At 30.3% G+C, this 23,657-nt stretch overlaps 1 protein-coding gene across 1 annotated transcript in view; it reads left to right on the forward strand.

Annotated features, from left to right (window-relative positions):
• Positions 1-3,168: 3,168 nt before the first annotated feature.
• The window catches only part of l(2)k05911 (CLIP and Tryp_SPc domain-containing lethal (2) k05911), a 33,457-nt gene continuing 12,968 nt past the window's right edge, over positions 3,169-23,657 (forward strand). Inside the window, exon 1 of the mRNA XM_085947439.1 lies at positions 3,169-3,464. Within this exon, the coding sequence (XP_085803565.1) occupies positions 3,317-3,464 (148 nt within the window). The 5' untranslated portion in view covers positions 3,169-3,316. The remainder of the gene's footprint in view (positions 3,465-23,657) is intronic.

The raw sequence follows: 23,657 nt of genomic DNA on the forward strand, positions 1-23,657 counted from the left end.
TCCGATAGGCTATACCAATACTGTAAATTTTGACGCAGGGATTTGACTGTGTGAGTGTCCCACGAAATTGAACCATGCATTATAGACGTGCAATAGTGTATGTAATACACCAATATTAAATGAGCGTCAAAGCATAAACTGAGAGCAGTTGTCATTACTCGACGTATGACGTATTCTTGACACGTGTTTAAATTTATCCCGTATTCTTCCTTACTCAAGATTGTCTACCTGCTTCTCCTTAACCGCTAGGTAGTTCAGTTCTCATTATTTCTGAGTTCCCTAACTCTGAAATGTATATTTTTCTTTTTTTTTAAGTTTTATTTTAATTGAATCAGTATCAAGAATGCCGAACAAAAAGAACTGTAGTGAAACTTTTAACGTAATAAGGTTGAATCTATAAAAAAAAATTGGAAATGTCTTTCCAAAAATATTGAAAAAATTATATGTATCCATAATAAATTAAATGGTTAGTATGTTAGTATGATTCAGCTTTCTTGCAAAGCTTACCTGTTTACATATCACTAAGTTGTTGAGCTAACCTAAAGCTTTCATTCCAGCCAATGTTATTATCTCGTTAAATCATTTTATTACCTTTTTAATGGCCTCTAATAATTTGGTAAATAAACCTTTGCCTAAATAATGATCTATATACAATGAAAACGACCCGTTGATTAAAATGATGACGTATTAACGTTTAACTGCCCTTCTCTGGTATAATGTTTTATTATTTTTCCTTGCAAACAAACGAGTTCTGTTTATACTTTGACAGATCATGGGCTTGAAAAGTAGTGTAAAACCATCAGTTAATTGACCAGTAAAATCAAACTATTAAAAGTATTTTGAGCAAATGTAACTTATTTATCAAGATGCTTCTGGCATATAAACTAAGTCATATGGCTACGTGTAAATTGTACGTAAAAAAATCACCGTGGCACAGTTCGCCGTGAGCTTTCGTATCGGAAAGAAATGACCGTATGCTATACGGTCTCCAATTGTATTAGATTCAATATGAACATTAATTCAATTTACATAGCTGATTTTGGTAAAATTTATGAATTCAAAAATGAAAACCTAACCTAACCTAAGAAATAATCCAGTTTATCGGCTATTTTCAAAATTTGTTTGCTGCTGGCTTCCTGTAAAGTGTAAACCTACACGAACCGTGTTTTATTTATACATTAATTTTATGTCAGTACTATGCGACCCAAAGAGGTTGGACGGTCTTTTATATACGGTCATATATTTCCGATACAACATTTCACGGTAAAGTGTGATATGGCGAACTGCATACGAAATATACGGTATAGGACTAGAAAAATGGTATTTTTCGGTTATGTGTATCAGTTCAATATAACCAAAGTTATCCGGAATAATTTAACTGAAAATTACTCCAGATAATTATAAATTTGGACAGTCTAAAAATAATAATAAAATTAACCGATTTTACTTTTAGATTAGCCATTTTCTATTGTATTTGTTTTTAATTTTTTTATCATGCATGGCTCATTTAATGAAATAAAACTAACGATCATAGTAGAAACTGAACAATCAATAATTTTGATGTCGTTAATCTGTATACTAGAGAATCTAATGTAATACCACATGATACCGTCTTTTTCTCAGCTCGATTACATAATATATTAATTAGATACAGCACTGCCTTGTTTATAAATTGATCACTAAATAACATTGAACAACTGTTTTATTTTATGCAAAAAAAAATGTTTAATCAAAACACACCGCACTGTTTGGGAGTTTGGGTGATCATCGATGAGGCAAACAAAGATAACATAGTGTCACTGCTGTGAAACAGGCTTCTACTCCTGTTTATTCCATCTCACTTCAATACATGTCTTCATCACTAAGTGTTTCCTAAAACTTATTCTGTCATACTCGCACGCCGGTTTTGTGCAGGCCTTGGGTATACTTGTAGCACTGACGAAAAGAAAACTGAAAAAAAAACACTTTGTAAGTAAAGCATACATTATCGTCATATTTTTTATGACAAACTGTATTCTTTGTAACATATAAAACTTTCTAATTACGTACTATGAATAAAATTGTGAAATTTATAATAACTACTAGTTCTTTGAAGATTTAAAATGACTACGTACTACCTATTATATTTAACAACATGGTAAATCCAAAATGAATGTATCATTTTATAATATTGATGCCAATGATGTATACCAGAAAACCAATACCATCTTTACTTTATCGATCGAAATTTTCTAACTACATAATATTATAATAATGTGTAAATTACACAAACATTTTTTCTTCTTTGAAACACATTTCTGACTATTTTAAGCATCGTTTATTATTTATAACACTGAAAATATTTATATATATAAAGTATACGCGTTGGGCTAATGGTAGTGCCCAGCGCTCTAAATGGAAAAGTTGACGACCCGGAGCGTTCGACAATTTTCTGAAGATTTTTTTAGGTATCAAATTGTATGTGTATTTTATAAAAATAAATGTGTTAGATTTTTTTTTGTTAAATGGCCTATCTAGTTCAGACGGTCAAATTATTTTTTCCACGAGACGGAGCGATAATATTACCTATTTCACGAATCGGAACGGCGCTCCGGTGCGCTCCGGTCTATTTCGAGCACTGGTAGTGCCCGCTTTTTCGCCAGCTATGTTGCTGGCTACAATCTCACGTCTCTTAAACTCACATGTTGCTTTTTTTCAGTGTGAACAACAATATATTGTTTTAAAAAGATCTCTTAAACCCCGTGAAAGACGACCAAGATTCAAATTTGAAAATATAATTAATTTTAAATTCTACATTTCTTGTAAAATGGAATTCTACCAAGTAAATGCTAACTCAATTAATTATCAAACAAATTTATTAGTTTTTGTTAAAAACTTAAAATTAATAACGTATGCAGTGCAATAACAACTGATATTATAGTTGCATACGACTCCAAAGAAAAATAACGGAAAAATATCCAAGTAGAAATAACAAGAAAAATGAGAAATTTCCAATGAAAATAGTTATCATAACTATACAAAAATTTTGTGAATAATTTCGTAGTTGAAAAAATATTCTTGTCGAAACAATGAATTAATTATGTTTGAGATTCGCATACCATTGGTTTTATATCAATGCAGGGTAAGAAACGAATAATAATTTAAAGCAGACACATCTCAACATCCTTCGCAGAGCGCTCGGGATCACCGCGCGACGAGCATCCCACGCGCCACCACTGTCCGACACATCATAACATATCGTTTGACGCGATCGCGAAGTATTGCCAATAATCAATTGTTGTTATTTTCAAGACCACGGCCTTCCAAGTTCACGGCCATGGCGTTTCTTTCAATTCAACATGTCCTCATGTGGATTCTGCTGGTTTCTGCAGTTTCCACAGATCCTAGCTTCACACAAGCTCTCAATAAAAAGCAGCGCGAAGATCCCAATATTCATGTGACAGACGATGCAGTTGTCATTGAAGGTATGTTGTTATCATTTTTTTTTGAATATGGAATAGTAAATTTATTATCGCACGATGTTTTGCACTCCAATTTCGTAAATTTGAATCGATTACTTATTTCTGTCATTATTATTTTAACTATTTTATTATCTTTCAGATTTGTTTTATTTTATAATTGTACTTATTGTACCTAGGTACTTACTTAATATCATGTTATGTAAATTTTTACTAGAATTCATAATTCTACTACCAAAAAGAAAGGGGAGATTAGCCTGATTTATTTTAAACAGTTGGATATGCCAATTTAACCATATTGCGTAAATTACCAAACGGCCGAATCAACAACCCTGAATTCGTAAATTTTGTACAAAAATATACAAAGTAATATTTTTTTATTTTGAATTGATAAAACAGTAGTTTTTTTAGAAATATCTCCCTTTCCGTTTGTTATTTTTCATTATTATTTTCACCGTATAATCTCCATATTTATATTAGAGTTAAAATACTCATACTTTAATGAGTCAATGAGGAAATTAATTATTGTTAATATACTTTTTGTAATTAATTTATTTCAGACTAGGTACTAATTTACTTTTCATGTCATAATAAAGTTAACAACTCCAATAATAACAACGTTTAATTAGTTTTGTTAATTTTAAGTGAGTCACAATGTCAGATACCTTCATTTAAATGTTAAATGATTCATTCTACTATTTTAGAAGAAATTCTCTAATGTGCTTAACACCAAAAATCATCAAACTTAGCTCCATTTGATATTGAAATAAAATCGGAAGTTAGGTATGTAGTTGAAAATTCGTTTGATATACATCTTATTAAGATTTGACTAATTGCAACTAATAATAATATTTTTTATTTTCTTTAATTATAATTCACTATAATATGATTTTCAATTAATGTATTATTTACAAACTGTCAACATTTTCTTTTGAGTATATTAGATATTTTACATTTCAAACTGTACTTATAATAATAACTTAAATATTATTACAAATTATATCCATTTAAAATAAAGTAAAAATATGTATTATTCATTTAATTTTTTAAAACGCGATTTTTTTTAGTAATTCTTCCACTTTTGATAAATATAGACCGGTTTTGTCCATCTCAGAGTTGAAAATGTCCCTCTGAGGCGGACGAAACCGGTCCAGATTTATTTGTTAAAAAAAATGCATTTTATTAAATTAAATTAATGATACAATGCATTTCCACCATGAAATGACAAGTAACACAATAAAAGAAAGTAAAAATACGTATTTTTGACACTAATTTTTAAACATAATCATTGAAATAAAAACTCTTTCAGTGAAATGGCAGAGGTATGGGCATTTTCCCAACGACCTTGCTTATCATGCCATAAACCTGGCGATTGTGCTTACCAGTTACAAAAACATCGCGCAGATTTCAATTTCCTTGACACCCCATACTCGTAAAACAATCAACGCCATGCCATGATGTCACAGAGAGACTTCCATACTAAATGTTTTTTGGCAACTACACGTCGAATTCCGATCTCAGACATAAATAATTCATACTTAAAAACGCAAGTAAATAGTTTCACGCCAATGCTCTAACTTGAAATAGTTTTTTTTTGTTTTTTTTTTTATTGAAATTGTATTTCACTAGCGATCACCCACAATTTCTATCGCATAACAAGTACGCTAATATTGGCGACTAGTACCAATACAAGTTAGGTAGGTACTGAGTGCATACTTACTTTGATTCCCAGCCAGCGTCAGGGTCTCCAAATTTGTCGTAATTGCGTAAGGTTCGAGTGGCTAGGTAAAGCATATAAGACGGAATGTAATGTATGCAGATTCGAGTCCTGTCCGGCACCATACTTATTATTTTTTACAAGATTTTTATCTAGTATATGTTTCTGAGGTGTTTCCGAATTATATATAATTTATTTTTTTACTTTATAATAATATATAATATAAAGTTTACTCATCGTGAAGTACGGGTTACGCTCAGTTTCTGAACTCTAGGCTGCGGATTCGAATCCTGTGTTAGAATTAGACATAATATGGACCACAATGGGTGACGAAAATGGCGGATTTTCAAGATAACCCCGATTGACTATTATTTACAATAATTTTAATACGATGTTGCGATTTCTCAAAATTTACGACCAATTGCAAACTCCATTGAAAAGTTTACTGACTATATTTTCCTACTTAAGATAACAATTAAATTAAGTAAGTATATAATGCACGTGTTGACAATATAATGATTTTAAAAAGTTTCACGGACATCTGCCAAAGTACCAAACTATGACTTGATGGATAAATCAACTACGTTTACAATAATATTCTCCTTTATGGTTTTAATATATTTATTATGTGGTATTAGCAATTTTTCTAAAAACAAGAATCTCGAAATTAAAAAAAAAAATCTCGTAAACGGATATCAAATAGTTTTTATTATTTATTAATAAATATCGATCACAACCTTTATATACTAACTAAATATATTATAATATACGTATATTATAGATATGTACTATTCCCGTGTATTATTAAATGTATTGAATTAAAGTTACCGAACGCTAGTAATTTTACTAAACATTGACTGCTGCTTTTACTATAGTAGGTACCTAGGTAAGTATTTAAAGTCATGAGATTTTTCGTGTTTTTTCAATTGAATCGATACATTATACTTTATATTATAGATTATGCATTTGTTGTGTAGCTACCACATAATAATATGGTATGTAAGTGATATAAAAAAGACCACTTAGCTGAGTGATTCCCAACCAGCGTTACGCGTCTCGTTTCAGAGGTACCGCGAGAGTTCGAAAAAGTACAACTTGAAACCATTTCTGTTAGTAAGCCGTGTTTAGTGTGACAGATTTTTAACAATGAATATGTGAATACATGAATACGAAAGTGGAAAATTGTTTTGTTAGATAACTCGTGCACGCAAATGTATGCAATACATTTATTATATAATATTATGTTTTCGTCAGAAGTATTAATCGCAAACCCTACTGGAAGTGGCATTCCGTGCGTGGTTGGGTGATACATTTTAAGGGAGTAGCATATTATGAAAGAATGCAAATCATATTATTTTTAATAGTATTGTGTAGATTCCATGGAGATGTCAATTTTTTGAACAGACTCTTAATATTTGTAACTTTATCATAATTGTATATATTGTTTTATGTGTCCGCTCAAGATAGCTACGCAAAAATAATAAGAGGTATTCTTCTTCTTATCGTGCCATTCCCTAGCGGAGGTCGGCCATCATCAGGGCGATATATGCCTTATCATAATGTGGCCAAGGTAATGTAGTTTCCTGGTTTTGTTTGAACATGTACCTAACCGAAAAAAAAAATCTTTTTTTTTAAACAGTACATGTTCAAACAAGCGCGTTAACATCATTTTACTCCCTACTTCAATTATAGTTTGTCAATTTATGGCTACAGTCGTATGTTGTAGCTTAACCACTAGGGAATGCCAAAAGAAATGGCGTATTTCAAAAAATCACTACCTTATTCTTAGGTCAATAATTATTATAAAACAATCATTATTCGTAAGATGTTTATCACACTTGAATGGTCAAAGACATAGCTTATAATGAGTATCTTTAGAATTATCTTCAAATGTGTTAATCTTGCCCATTTTTTGAATAATAAAATGCCTAATTCTTGTCAAATTTGGGATCACAGAGATTATCAATATAATTTTTTATCGTGAATATTTTATTAAAATTATCTCGTCATAAATTATACTAATAGTTTTATAAATGCGTTTAAATATTAATAAATGTAAAAAATCTTAACACCACTGCACAGTTATGTACCGAAATATGACTATATTCTAAAACATTAGAGCAAGAGGTTTAAAAGAATACTATTTTATGTAATAAAAATACTTTATGCAGTCATCAAATGTTTAAAATAAATATAAAGGATAATAAGGCTTCAAAATTATACAAATAGATTATCTACAACGTTTAAAGTATGTCCAGGATCATGCTTTGAAAATAGAAAAAAAGCTCGATTTTGACCCACGCTGAGCACGTCCGCCCTTAAGGAAGGCACTTTAAGCCTGCTTAGTGATTAACAAGTCTATTTTGTAATTTACCTATCAGGACGACAAATATATTTTTAGCTTCGTAGGGGTTTTCTGATTTTTTTAAACGCATCAAATATTCCACCAGACAAAAAAGATTGGAAATCACTGACTGCATCTACATTTTTTGCAGACGTGATCTTTAAATTGTTGTAGTGCCGTGATTTATCGGATGTGAAGCCAACTGATTGGCGAATACTCACTCACCTATAAAGGTATGTCGGTACTTATACAATATTGTCGGAGAATAGACGGCAATTCTTGTCACGTTTCAGTCACAACACGAACTGCCACTACTATTCCCTCTTCATCCTGCACCGCGAAATCGGACATAACCTTATTTAAAACGTAAAAAAATATTATATTAAAAATGTGTTATAATTACTAAACCTGCCTAAACATATTACAATAATTAATGATTAAACGTTTACTAATATTATATCAAAATAATTACAAGATAAAAAGAACTTTTTGTATACTAACAACGTTTTTTTTAAATTTTCTGTTGAATCATATAAACTTGACTAGCTTAAACGATCAAAAAAATTTGTACTTGATAGAAATAATACTGAAATGTCATTTTGACATTTCATATTGATTTCCATAGTAACGCACGTATATATTAATAATTTAGTTGCTAGGACCCCAGACCCCTAGCTTTTAACGCTACTTTTAACGGATTTCTCCCGAAATAACTATTCATACAAAACAGAATTAGCTGTGTTCTGATATATTCTAAAGGTTTCAAATGTCTAGCTAGTCGGGAAGTTAGTTAAAAATCGATTGCAAGATTTGTACTGGATAAACAACCACCGGACAAATAAGAATACGACCTAAAAACGTTGTAAAAATAAAGCATCACAATTATACAAATTAGTTTCTTACAATGTGTAAGTCCAGTCATGTTTTTCATATAATAATTATTATCTCGAAAAGTTAATCGACGGCATATTCTTTTCCAATTTTTATTTGGAAACTAACCACAAAACGAAAACCGAAAAATCAATTAGAATTTTTTTTCAGAGTAATAGAAACAGTAAAAAATGGGCGAGTGTCGTGAACGTCGTCGCGTTGTATTTTGGTTCAGTGGTCGCTCCGTTTGCAAAATTAGCGCACCTTTGCACCATAATATTGTATTAAACATACATTTTTATTTTTTCAATAGATGATATTGTCCCTTTTTACCGTATTCACGGAGTGGATTATTCTGTCATATCTTCAGTTTCTTCATGAGAGTTTCACGTGCTATTTGATAGTCTCACCAATGAGCAGCCGTACCCACAGCACTCGAAATCGAAAATTTTAGGAACCGAAGCGCTTCATAATTTTACGAAAATATGTATTAACATAAAATATGTAGTTATTTGTATTATATTGTGTATTTTATACGAAAGTGTGTTCGAATTTTTATTATATGACATATCTAGCTCAGACGGTCAAATATTTTTTTCCACGAGACGGATCGATAGTTATAGGGATTTTATGAACCGGGACGGTGCTCCGGACCATTTCGAGCCCTGCGTATCCATAAAATTGACAATCAAATTTGCAAACTATTTCTGAAAACTATTACGTATATACTGTAATATTGAAAAAATAATATTCACTACTTATGTCATTGCAAAATAGCTTTATTATTTTGACCACTTTGTGTTTCAGAAAAAAAATAATGAATAATAATACGGCTTAGACTGGCATTTGTAGGAATTTTGAATAATTATTAGTAGGTATTTAAAACAACAAATTAATTAGGTACCTATATCAATAGAATTTTATTTTTAATCATTCTTGAATGATGCAGTAACTATAAAATAAAAAATGGCAAATAAAACCTTCCAACCATGGTATAATAAAATATTGAATTTCGTTTTTCGCGTGCGATTAGATCTCTTTTAGAAACTAGAAAACTTTTTAAAACCCATAAAATCTATGTATGTATCATTATAAAAAATTAAGAGATACTAACCCATATTTCAATAAATATTTAACACAGTTTATCTGATCATATTATTATACCACGAAGATTCAATCGAGTACAATTTATTTTCATTGAATTATTTTAAATTTTTTCTTTTGATTATGAGCTTTAACTCTTTAAACACAAATTATCTCTATGATTAGTACCTAGTTAAACCCGTATATGCATACAAATTCACTTAAAGCGATAATTATGTCAATATAGAAGTGGACCTGTCACTGTTTGAATAATATTTTTTCTTCGTAAATACTTTAAAATCAAACACACGGAAAGCAAATATTGCCGCCTTCCGCAGTCTAACAATTCATTTGTTTTTTATTTCGTTTCTCTTATTTTGGAGAACAATAGCGTTCGAGTTCAACAAACTTCTGTTTGAATACATAATAGCTAAATGAAATAATATTCCGTTAGTGGTGTGGTGAATCACACGGGGATAAGGCATCTCGGCAATGCCAAAAATCACTCCACAATCCTCACATACTTCGCGTGACAGATGACTAAACAACTTTTTCGATGACATGATAGCTTATAATCCAGGCCACATGATGATTACATCAATACCTAAATATTTCAGTGATTGTCAACCTTTTTGATTTACAACACCCCGATAAAAATAATGGATTTGTGCGGCGAGCTTACGCCATGGAAATTAAGCTTTTCGGTTTGCTCTCCATTTTCATAATATGTATTCAACTTTGTCGTCGTCAATGTACGGTAATTTACACGATGTTATCGTCCCTATCTTCACGTTCTCTGTGATTCTTCGCATACCTACCCATTAAAAGATATTCATCAGTTACACAGTCTCTGTGATAGATATTTCCCACCGTGAGTGTAAAACCAAGGCATCTGCAAAAGACATATTTTGGATATATAAGGGTTTGAAGTCTTCGTTTTGAAATAGAGTTTCTAAAAAAAACCATAATATTTGGTTTATATCTGCATTATATTGCATGTTCTTTCAGTTACTTCACTTTTACATTATCAAGTTCACGACTTTTGCAGTTGTTTTGCATTTAATCTCGAAATTGAAAAATTTGCAGATGCCTTGGTTTTACAGTCACGGTGCGATTTTATCTTGTATATGTAGGTACTTACAAAAGAGACAAAATTAGCAATGTAGGTTGCAGATAATATGTATTTGTATTAGAATTCATTATGTACTAAATGTAAGAATCAGTTGATTTCTGTGAGAGTCAAGCAATTTACGCGGTTGGCCGGCCGACTGCTAATCAAAGCAATATACCTCATCCATCTCGTCTACCTCTGTCCGCTTTTTGTTCTAAAAAATATCACATTTACCACATGGTGTATTTATTAGTAGTTGGTTTGAGGGTGACCGTTTGCCTACTGTGAACATTTTTTTGTTTTTGATTTTCATATCAGCTATGACGGTTTATCATTACACATCAACCGAATTCACATTACTCGTGAAATTACTATTATGAGCGTAAAAAATACTTTAAAAACGATGTCATTGTAGTAAACCACACATAAACATGGGTAGTTCGCACAGAAAAGAAAATAAAAGTTCGATTAAAAACATAGATTCTCTATATTAGTAGGTATGAAAATTGATGTTTTGTTTATATCATTTTTTATAATAATTAGATACCAAAACTTGATTCATTGCGATTCCCATCACCCCATCGATTGCAACCCACCATTTGAAAGCCCCTGGCCTAACATAATACATATTTCTGATCCATTATTATTATCTAGTATCAGGATATGTCATTTTTAACACTGAAATATTCAATAACTGTCGCGGAAACCTATTACGAATTAAAACTGGTTATAACAGATTGATATTTTGGCCTACTGAACGTCTGAACTATTATATTAATTAATTAAAATCTATAATAATTAAGATTTCCATCCCACATTTAGAGTGTTTTTGCTGATGTTAAAACAGTTATGTATGTGAATGAAATAGCAATATATTCTATGTGAGAATATAAAGTATTATTCTAGGACTTACCTAGGTATAAATTATTCGGGATTAAGAAGTGAAAATCGATTTAGCTAACATATCAATAGTAAATTTTGGTAAAATATCGTCCTTGAATAAAATTTTATAACACTAATACTTCATTGAGATTTATAGAGTGCAACGCATTCTAAACAAACCTGTATTCACATTTTTTTATATGAGGACACGTTGTTAATCCAGTTCTAGTATATTGACAGATCCAAGGGTTTATAATATTATATAGGTATTCATTCTTTTGGACGAATATTATTTGAAACACAAATGTATTTTATATATTTTTCTGAAAGTAGGTATCTGTTACGCATAAGAGAAAATACATGAAACTGTGTGAGAAAGAGCGAGACAGAAGAGAATACGTATTAAACATATAGACGCATAGACGCAAATTTAAAAATATAAGAAATCGTTTATTTTATTCGGGTCGTGAAAGAAAATAAATGATTCTCTCATAATGGTTTGAGAGATGCTTACAGTGTGGTGATAAAAGTAGCATATCGAATGATTAGAATATAAATTAGTGGGTGTATCGAAAAGAGTTAAGATTAAATATGACAGTCAATTTATTAAAACATAGCGAGATTGTGGATGAGTAAGAACCATCAGTTAAGCGTCGCCGTTTGATAAATGAACGATTTCAGCGATGGCGTGTTCGGCAAAGTCAAGAGACAATAAAAACTCCGCAAGGCTGATGCAGCAGTTTATAGACAAATAGTTGAATCTGAAACACCTGAACAAAGACAGTAAGATAGAACATACACATACACGTATAAAAGAGATTGAGACAAGGAGATCTTCTCCTCTATCTATGAGAATGTTGACAGATGATTTTTTTTGTGATTTTACCGAGGCTTTGAGTGCGACTCACTGTCATACCGCCTCTTCTCTTCTAGAAGGGGATCCGTCGATCAGGTCCTCACTCCTATTCTGTTAAATAACTTTACAATTTTGCCCAGCTCTTCCGTCTTACCCACCGCCAGGACACCCTTCAATTTGTCGACATTCTCATAGATATCCGCAATTCGCAGCTGTACTCTGTGAAGTTCATATTTAGGGCATTGTAATGCTATATGTACAATGTCCTCTGAAACATGACATTCGTCGCAGAGTTGCGATTTGCTTCTTCCTATGAGGACATCAAATCTTTTGCCCATTGTGTGCCCTGTTCTTAGCCTCAGTATTAACTTAAGCTCATTCCTCGTCAAAGGAGACTCTACAAACTAGGGCACCTCTCGTGGTGATGGTAGAATAGATGTACTCCATTTCCCCTTTTCTAATGATGCCATATGGTGAAAATATATATCCACATACTTTGGCCCATTTTCTTTATAGCCTCATTCCAGTCCAGGTCAGTGTTCGAAATGGACAATTTTACGAACCGGAGCGCTCGATAATTTTCCGAAAATATTAACATATTTATGTAATAATTTAATTATTATATAAAAATAGTGTAGGTATGTTTTCGATTTTTTGTTGTATAGGTACCTACCAAGATTAGAAGGGTTTAATGAGCCAGTTTTTTGGCATGCGAGATTTGGGCATAATCGGCAAGGTAGATGACAATTGAGGTTTACGTCACGTCATAAACATTATTTTTTTATATGATTCCGATAAGTTTCATATAAACTTTAAGAATTATATTTAAATATGTAAATAATTATATTACTTTTTGATAATTCACGAATTGTAGTGCAATTTTTCATTTTTCCACGAGACGGAGCGATAATCTCGAGGATTTCACGAACAGGAGCTGCGCTCCGGTGCGTTCCAGTCCATTTCGAGCGCTGGTCCAGGTTTTCTGGTATCCACTGATATGGTACCCCTGATTAGGCAGCTTTCTTTGCCAGATTATTCGCCCTTTCATTTCTCTCAATACCCATGTGCGATGGGAGTTGACAGATGATACTGCCACTTTTAAACATTTTCTAGTTAATTAATATTATTTCAGCACGGACTAGGTATATAATTTTAGTCACGAGATTATTATTGTACAGTGCATTTCTACCGTGCTTTAACGAACTTATTGGTTTTGTAAAATTGATTGTCATTAAAATTATGTTTGAAGCAATATTTTAGTAAATATTTACATAAATTATTTACATCAGCTCTACGATAAAACTGTATGCATCAAATGATTAAACCTAGTAAAAAACAAATTTTCAATTACTTTTCTCAAAAATTTTACTTATAACACAAAAAATGACGTCTTCGGAACAATTTTCTTCAGTTTAAATTGACACGAAATATAATCAGTACATATTTTGATTTTTCGTTCTTTAGGAGGTTGGAAATTATTACACCGTTTTAAATAATCATCAAAGTAACTCTTAGTGCAAAAAGCCCCTGATTTATATCGCACCGTTGGTAAAAATTATAAAATCACTTAATATGCATGTTATGTAAGCATGCATTTTTGTAAATTACTTTTTTTAAATTGAATGGGGTGGCCATTCGATTTTTAAAATTCGCCGGTGTTCTGGTTAGTAGATATTTTACGAGATATTATAACGAAATCGATTTTGACTTTGTAATAATTCTTCTGATATGATGATTTTTTTGCAATACTAAATATTTTACAGTAAAATAATATTAAATATACATAAGTCGATAATAAAATATTATTTAATTACTATGGATATGAACGGAATGCGTTTTAAATAAATTGAACTTTAGAATATGAGAACATCTCTACCAATATGTGAAAAATGGAAATTTTCAATGTTTATAAAATTGATTCTCACGTCAAAGTTGAATAAACTGTATAAATTTTAATATAATTGTACAAAATTGGTTAAATAAATAAACATCAATATTTTATTATACCTATTTAAAAAGTTTACTGTAATTTTGAAGTGGGTGTTAAAATTTATCTTAAAAAATACATTTTTCGGTAATTCATGCTTGTTATTTTTTTAAATATGGGCATATAGATAATAATATTCATGATATTTTAACATTTTAATCTTCTCAATATAATCATAAAATACGATTTTTAATAGAATATTTTAAATAAATATTATATAAACACATACCCTCTTTGTAAATGACTTGAAAATATCCAAATTATTGGCCATTTTCATTCCGCCCTCTCAAATTGGTATCAGATCCGTTCAAATTTCTGAGTGTATTTTCGTACCATGTTATTATGCAACATCAGTGTTGAATTTTAGCAAAATATCATCCTGGAATAAAAAAAAATAAGATAATAATACCCGATTGCAATTTCTTGAGTGCAACACATTAAAAAACAAACCTGTATTTGCATCTGCAGTTGTATCATTTTGGTCGAATGCACATACACTGTCTGCAACAAGTTTTCTTCGGTCAACAATTAAATATTTTTTTTCCAATACCTTTTCTTCCAAAATTTGAATTCGATTCATTAAGTAATTCGATTATGAATGAAACTGATAGTACATAACCTTTTTTCTTAATTCATTCATGTTTACAATAGTATTTAAATATAATTAATTGATTCTTTTGTAGACTTTGTATTAATATAAAATAACAGGAAATCTTAAAAAGTTGCTTTGCAATAACACTTAACTATTATAGTTTCTTTTTGTCTTGTGGGATACGAACACAAATCATTCGTTTGCTGTGGGAGAATGGGACAACTGGGCGCCGCACTGTCGAATGAAAGTGTAACGATTTTATACAGAAAATAGACGAGGAATTTTAATCAGTTCCTATCTACTACTTAGTAGTTTTAAATCATTTTGCTCTTAACATAATGTATTTTATTGCAGATTGAGAATTATCATTCCTGAGGCTTTATATAGAAATAAAACAACTCTTTTATCGTTGGAACTTAAACATGTTCACAGTGTAATCATTATTTACGTGTTTTAAATAATAATATAATAATTTTAATGTTATTCACGAACGTCTATTTATTCTCAAATTTAATTCGATTGCGTGGCGCCCAGTTGTCACGGCACCGAATCGTCCTAGACCTAGACCCACTGGGGGAGAGTTATAATATGTAGCCACCTAACTATCAATCCGTACATTGTCAATAAATTATGCTTGATTATTAAATATTAATAATAATTTACCAATAATAAAACAAAATAAGTCATTTTTTATTTATTTTTTACGATAAATACTTATTTTATAAAATTTGTAGAATTATAAATATCCCTCAATATGTTATAATGAAGTTAGTTACAGCATTCGTAGAATACATACTACGTGTTTTCATAAAAGTATGTAACGAGAAATTATTTAAAATGGCAAATCAGCAGCTTTTCGTTGTCGCAAACGAAGCAATCGATTCGTTGGAAAAATTTTAACAGGGCCTCCAAATAGATTAAACCAGTCATAAAATCACTAAATAAGACACCTGTATACACAATGCATGTATATAATATGTATTGTGATTTGTAAAAAAACAGTCTGTTTACACGAATAAATTTTTTTAAATCTCATGGATGATTAAAAGATTAAAATTGCATTATTTTTATCGTATGTGGCCTCAAAACTAGTCATTGCGTACGGCGTAGAACCTCTGAGTAAATAATCCTAACACCACCAACTCCACGGTGTATACAGTATTTCTCAAATATATAAAAGTGATCTCTGCCGCTTAGTTTAGCACTGTCCAACGGCTCAGAAACACTGCATATTTACTGCAACATTATGAAGCAGTAATTGCATAATAATATTTATTATACTAAATTAAAAAATATGCTCTAACTAGTTTCAGAAAAAATCATCGAACCCACCGATATCAACAAAGAATTAACTTTCCTCCTGCAGTGTAATGCACTTTTTACGTTTGTGCAAAGTGTGTAATAAAAGTAAATTAGCTGAGCACGCGGTCAGAATTTTACGGCTTTTATTAGTCGAACGCGAATTCTTTCCGAGTGTGGGTCCAAATCGTTTTTGGCCAAAACAGGTTCCCGCCGGATCATTTATGTCAAGAAGGTCAATAACACCCGCGAATGCAAATGAAGCCTTATTTTTATTACGGGGCACTCTTATTTCGGACACATAAGTTATTATTAAATGCAAATTGGCAGCGATGGGGTCGATAGGTGTATTTTTTTTATTTGAGTATACACATATCCTAAATAACAGGACGAACCCCCGCACTCTGCGATAAAGATGACGGTGACATATAGTTTTCTTTTCGAAATGACACTTTCAAATACAGGGTCATCAACATCATATTATATAATATACGTAAAATTAACATATCAGCTGGACGATCAGTATGTGTTTAATGTTCAGTATTTAGTTAATGTAAAAAAACTACTTCCTTGTAAAGTCTGCCAAATTGGCAAATGGTTCGAATTATTTATAAAGTTTAAATATTCTTTACAACGACATATTAATTGAAAAGGTAATTCGAGATTGTTGCATCTTTATTAAAAATGCATGCACATCATCATCATCATCATCAGCATGCACATAAGAATAACAAATTTATATATTTTCGGTTAAAAATGAGAACGAGTAAAAACAGAAAAGAATTTTATAAAAGCCAAGATTTGTACCTACATGATATGATAAATTTACATAATTCTAAAGATCAAATAAACAAAGGAAGAATAAAATAATTAAACATGGACAATATTGAAACGTTCTATGTAGAGGGGTATGTAGGGGTATATAGACCCCGCCCATATTCCAATGTATTTGTGTAACAAAAATTTTAGGAACTTAGACCCTTCATAATATCATTAGACTTGGCATATAGATTTTATTGAAGTAAAACACTTGTTATAGAATTTTTTTGGCACTTAGACCCTATAGACTTTCAACCCTTCAAGTTTTTAATGCCTGAATGAATGTATTGGGCATGTCAATAGACATAATTATTATGAAGAGAATAAAATTAGATGTATACATACAATGAATGGTTTGATTTATAATTTGTTTTAATAAATTTAGTGATGACACGAAATTGAATCATATGAGGTTGGGGCAGTCAAAGATTTGACAGTTTTAACAAAAGGTCAGTGGTTTAGCACATTGGTTTTATCATAAATATTAATTATTTCTGTATTATTAATATAGTTATCTCTAACAAATTTGTATACTTAGTTATAATAAAAACTGAACAGTTTTTCATATACTTACTCATTTTTGTAGGTGCTTGGACTTTTGCATAAATTATTTTTACTATGTTAAATTAAACTATAATAATTGTCCAGCGTTGAATAATTAAAAACTTTATATATACCAACTTTACTAGATCCGCTAATTTTTCGTAATTTCACATTTCAATATTTCACCATACAACCAATCCCAAATTAATAATAGGTAGAACGGAATAAAAAGCATTAGTTTTACGTACTGCTATTTGAGTTCAGTTTCATAAAATAGTTCGAATAATTTTCATATTGTCGTTCTTCTATAATTTCTTATTTAGTTGTAAACTCCTAAATAATACGTGCATCCGTTTTGTGGATGTTATATTAACAAACTTTTTACGTGAATTAATTGCCAATCCATTTGAGGCAGGTCTAGACGTACTTTTTTCAATAATAATCATTCTGATAAAAAAAGCATAATATAAATAATTGGCAACCCTGTTTTTTGACACAACCTTTATTTATTAAAAACATGACATGACATTTTTTTCAATAAATTTTTAGCTTTGCAATCGTGATTAACCAAAGTTATGGATGTATCTTGTTACGGTTTACCGTTAGTTGATTAAATTAGATCCTAAATAAAATCGTAAAAAAAATAATTTGATCATAATATATTCTTTTTCATGTTTAAACTATAAAGCCTGTTTTCTGATATTTTATTTCTCTACTCAGCCAAGCAATCCGTGAATTATTGGAATTTTAGCCATATTAACTATAGTAATACTTTAATAGTTTCACAAGAAAATATATTTAAAAAAAATTAATAGATTGTGTTTTTGATTCTTATTTAATTCTGACTAATATTAACTAGATAATTAAATTCAATAAATCTATTCACGAGTTCTGTCACGTAAACGTCAGTTCAATTAATAAATATTAATAATGCAATGAATTACATAACGCAATTATCGACGCATACTATGCAAAAACAATATTTTGAATACCTACCTACCTAATAATAATGAAAGATTTTTTCTAAATAATTGCGTCCGTGAAGATCACGGTTTTTTTTTTTAACATTTTTACTTTTCAAATATAATTTTTTCACCCTACCCCTCCCAGTATATATGAAATTTTATCTCTAAAAATACAATCACAGTCAGTCTATTTTTATCACGTTTTTATTAGCTCGTATTCTTGTTTATCCAGTACAATTTTTTTCTTGTTTGTCCAAGATTTGTATTGAACGATTGAAGATTTTTAACTAACTTCGCGACTAGCTAGACATTTGAAACTTTTAGAATATATCAGAAGACGACGACAATGCATTCTTTTAATACTTTTAGCCATTTTTAAGCAGAATTGAATTCTTTTTCAGTTAATTCTGTTTTTTATGGAAAGTTATTATTGTTGCTTGCTAAGGGGGTCCTAGCAACTAAATTATTAATATATACGTGCGTTACTATGGAAATCAATATGAAATGTCAAAATGACGTTTCAGTATTCTATATTTATTCAGTATTTCTATCAAGTACAAAAAAAGTATTTATTAATACATAGAATTGTCAAGTTCAACAGAAAATTTAAAAACGTGGTATATAAAAAGTTCTTTTTATCTTGTAATTATTTTACTTCACCTAACTATGACGTATAAATCTATGTATCGTTATCGTATAGTTTTTGAATTTCAAAAAGATTGTTTGGAAATAAAATAAGTTGAAACTAAAACTAATGTCGTCTAGTTTAATTGCTATATTTCTTAAATGTATACTTGCTTTTAACGTTCCCTAATGCGCCACAGATTTCTTGAGCACACACAAGGGGATGATAGCGCTGACTTTAGAATACAGTATTGTAGACCGGTTAATTTTTTATATTTTTTGATTGATTTTGAGACCTATTCGTCCTTTTGATTTTATTGGATTAACAGTTTTAATTTCTTGATATTTTTGGTCCTTATACTTACTACCTAATACTTGTCCTGGATAATTTAAGGATACGTTAATACTTACCAAAGATGGTGAATCTTCTTCCATTTGGAGCTTTCTATGATTTTCATATAAGAACCGCTGTAGATAATTTCAGTTTGCCGTGCAAGTGGTATTTTTGTATGCAAAAAATATATAAATGCTCCCTTTCTTTGCAGAGTTTGTATGGAAATTTAATTTAAATACAAACTCTAACTAATTTAGTTGTTCTCTTTTGCCGTCACTTTCATACGTTTCGGTTCCAACTCTATACAAAAAAATCTTCAGCATCCTTGGTACTTTCATAATATGTATATTAATACCGTTTAATGTGTATTTTTCGTGATGAAAACTGGTTTAAAAACTACAACTATAGAAGAAAATCACCTAAGTGCCTTCTTTATTAAAGATATTATGTTTTATAAAAGTGCTAAAAATCATGGAATGAATAATTATCATTAAACATGTAATATTATAATTTAAAGATAAACAATTCAATGGCTACAATACAGCTCTGTAATATTGTGGGAACAAGGTTTTAATTAACATATCCTAATAAGTGCCATGTAATCCAACAATATGTAAATATTTTTTGTAAAATGTAAATATTTAGTCTTGCTAACAAGATGACATCCAAACTATTAAATAGTAAAGTTGCTAACATAACAATGATGTTTTCAAATCCACTATTTCTCTATATTATAATAATATTATAATACATGTGTACCGGAATTTATAATATCATAAAATCCATGTTGGTATAACATTAAAATCTTTTTTACGTATTATTGTTTTGATAGTAATTCTACTCTCATCTCATATTAAAATTATGCCAGAATTAATATTCTTTCTTTAATAATTAAACATTTTTTGTTGGATTTAGTTAATGCGTTATTAAATATACATAATTTAGAAAACCTCTTGATTTTTTTAGATTTTGAATCAAAGTATTAAAAAAAGCTACTAATCTTGACACTTACATGTATTAAAGTTTTAATGTGCCTACTTACACCTACTAATAATGTTTCATGAAACTATTTTTTTATTCAATCTAAGCTAACCTATTGCTTAGACCTTGATTTAAAAATTTACAAAATATGGTCACAAATAATATTATTAATGGAATTGAAAATAACACCTCAGATTCATAGTAAGATTCGTGTACTATTGAACATTATATTAATTTAGATTGCTCAATTGATAGAGCATATTTGCCAGAATCCGATTAATGTAGGTTCGTGTCGGTTTGGCACATTTTTTTCTAATCGGTATGTTTCACGATGTTCCAAATAATTTACAATATTCTTTTTGTGGACTGAATGTCCACAAATATCCATACATGTAGGTACGTATTTAAATTATTGTAACTAAAGATTTATTACATTTTTACAACGTTTTTCTTAGCTCGTACTCTTATTTGTCCGGTACAAATCTTGCAATCGATTTTTAACTAACTTCCCGATTAGATAAACATTTGAAACTTTTATAATATATCAGAACACGATGCCAATGCATTTTTTAATACTTTTAGCCATCTTTAAGTAGAATTGAATTCATTTTCAGTTAATTCTTTTTTGTATGAAAAGCTATTTCGACACCATTATTGGTTGCTAGGGGTCTGGGGTCCTAGCAACTAAATTATTAATATATACGTGCGTTACTATGGAAATCAATATGACATGTCAAAATGACATTTCAGTATTATTTCTATCAAGTACATTTTTTTTATCGTTTAAGCTAGTCAAGTCAAGTTTATATGATTCAACAGAAAATTTAAAAACGCTCTATATAAAAGTTCTTTTTATCTTGTAATTATTTTAATCGTGACTATGGTTTACGCACTCTAGGTTCACTCACGATGTGTGATAAGATATGACTGACTCCAATGTACCTAAATCAACTTGACATTCTTGTGGGTAGATAGTTCAAATCAGTTTTACATAATATTATATTATGCTGCTCGTATCAAATTTGCTTCAGTAATAATATTATCGATGACGTTTGTTCACCATACTACAAGCTACAATGCTACGTATGATCCTTCTACACCAGTGACGTCCTGTGGGGGTAGGCAGAATGAGCGTCGCTTGGAGACGGCAGTTACTCGAATGGCGACAAATTGAGGAGAATCATTATGTATATATAGAAATAGGTAGGTACCTAAGTTTAGCTAAAATTCAGCTCATTGGTTGGAAACAAAATGTATTAATTAACATAATAGGTTTAACAGGACGGTGTTTTTTATCGGGCTCGTGATGTCTAGTTTACTTCCGTTGTCCTTGGACAACACATCTTTGGTGAGCAGCAATGACACATACAAGTTGTCAGGTGTAGTATTTTTAAATGTATCTGAATCCGTGGACTCTCAATAATATTGTCTATTAAAGTAGAGATGGTATTTAAATTAGGTTTAGTGGTATATTTTGTTAGTAATGTATCCATACAACACCTTTCTCAGATATTGGAGTCATGAAAGGGTGATAAAAAATACTGTATAATAAAACGGGGCGGTATTCTGGCGGTGTCTAGGGGCGGCATTTTTTCTAGGGACGTCACTGGGCAAAGGCTATGATCTACTATCATAATATTGTATCAAAACTGGCGAATAACGTCAACTTGAATAAATATAGTATATTTTGCTGAGGACGCCGAGGCGTTACAAACTAAACAACACTCACCCTTCATTATCACATACAAATACTTAATATCCTATCCATCGTAAAAAATTTGGTTATAGCTACATTTAGGTGCAAAAATTACCCATTCATATACCAAAGACTAGATTTTTAAAATATAATACATATACCTGCATATTACGTTGCAATAGTTTATTATAATATACGTTGTAGATGAATACCAATGTATATTCCACGTGCGAATAACATAACTTGATTTGGCGCCTCGATTATAATCTAAATTCTTACGATAAATTAATTATACACTTTGGTGTCTTAGTTCATCGCTCTCTTGATAAATTATAATTGTGTATCCCTATACGCAAACCATTTGAAATTAATAGTATCCGGTTAAATAATATATTTCAATTTGATGAACATCTTATTTCTTTTTGGATAGATACTGCCGAAATGTGTCTTGTATATTAATTACTAATACCCTTGGTATAATTAAATATAATAATTTACTCGATGGGCGGATACACAGTTATAGGCAGGTATTACCATGTAGGCATTTAATCAATATACTCGTATGATATTAATATTTTTCTGCACACATATTCTCTCTAACTATAAAAATAATTAATAAAAGTTATGCCTTATGAAAGTTTAGTGTTAAAATATATGATTTGGAATGAATATGAATTCTGGAATGTTTTTAATGTGGTTAATTTGGTAGCTAGGATAAAGGTAATATTTTATTTGTAAGTTGTCGGATTGAAATTGAAACATGGATTTTTTTGTTTATAGCTGCTATACCTATATGTTTTGACTTTTCTATACGAATGACATGCCGTTTGATATATTTGTGATTTATATCAAATTATATTAGCCTATATTGAGCACTTTAGTTTTAAAAAAACTACTTATACTTGGGTATACTATTGGAATAAATCAATCCATTCGCCCTAAGATCGAACTTGAATTATAGGTAGTGAATAATTACGATTCGGTTCCATTTTGTGCAATCATTAAATTTGACGATTCATATTTTACCGAAAGGTTTCAGAATCGCCCGTCACTTTTTCACTCAGGATCGCCACTTTGTATCATCATATTTAAAGTTGAAACGATACGTATTCGTTAATTAGATAATTTAATAAATAAATGAAATTGGCTGTTTCAATAAATCTCAGATTGTGTTGAAATTTGGTTGTAATGTTTGCGGTTTTTGACAGATTCTGGCGAAAATACTGATGAACAAAGTATGAATCCGCAGAGTAAAATGGATTGCAGCTTATTAAAACAATAAGAGTCTTTTTTTTTCATTTTCACGTTCATATAATTAGATTCCATCTAGTACTCTAGTACAGTGTTCCCGAACCTTTTTCCACCTGCGGACCGGTAAAAAAAGGAAATTTTTTTCGCGGACCACTAATACTGAAATAAAAGTGTTTTTTTTTTACGTAATATTTTTTAATCTTATATTGTGACAGATGGGCATAACTATAACTAACAAATATACA

This window comes from Rhyacophila brunnea, unplaced genomic scaffold (genome assembly GCF_057557595.1).
Source record: "Rhyacophila brunnea isolate RB1 unplaced genomic scaffold, BYU_Rbru_1.0 scaffold_2, whole genome shotgun sequence".
NCBI classification, from domain to species: domain Eukaryota; kingdom Metazoa; phylum Arthropoda; class Insecta; order Trichoptera; family Rhyacophilidae; genus Rhyacophila; species Rhyacophila brunnea.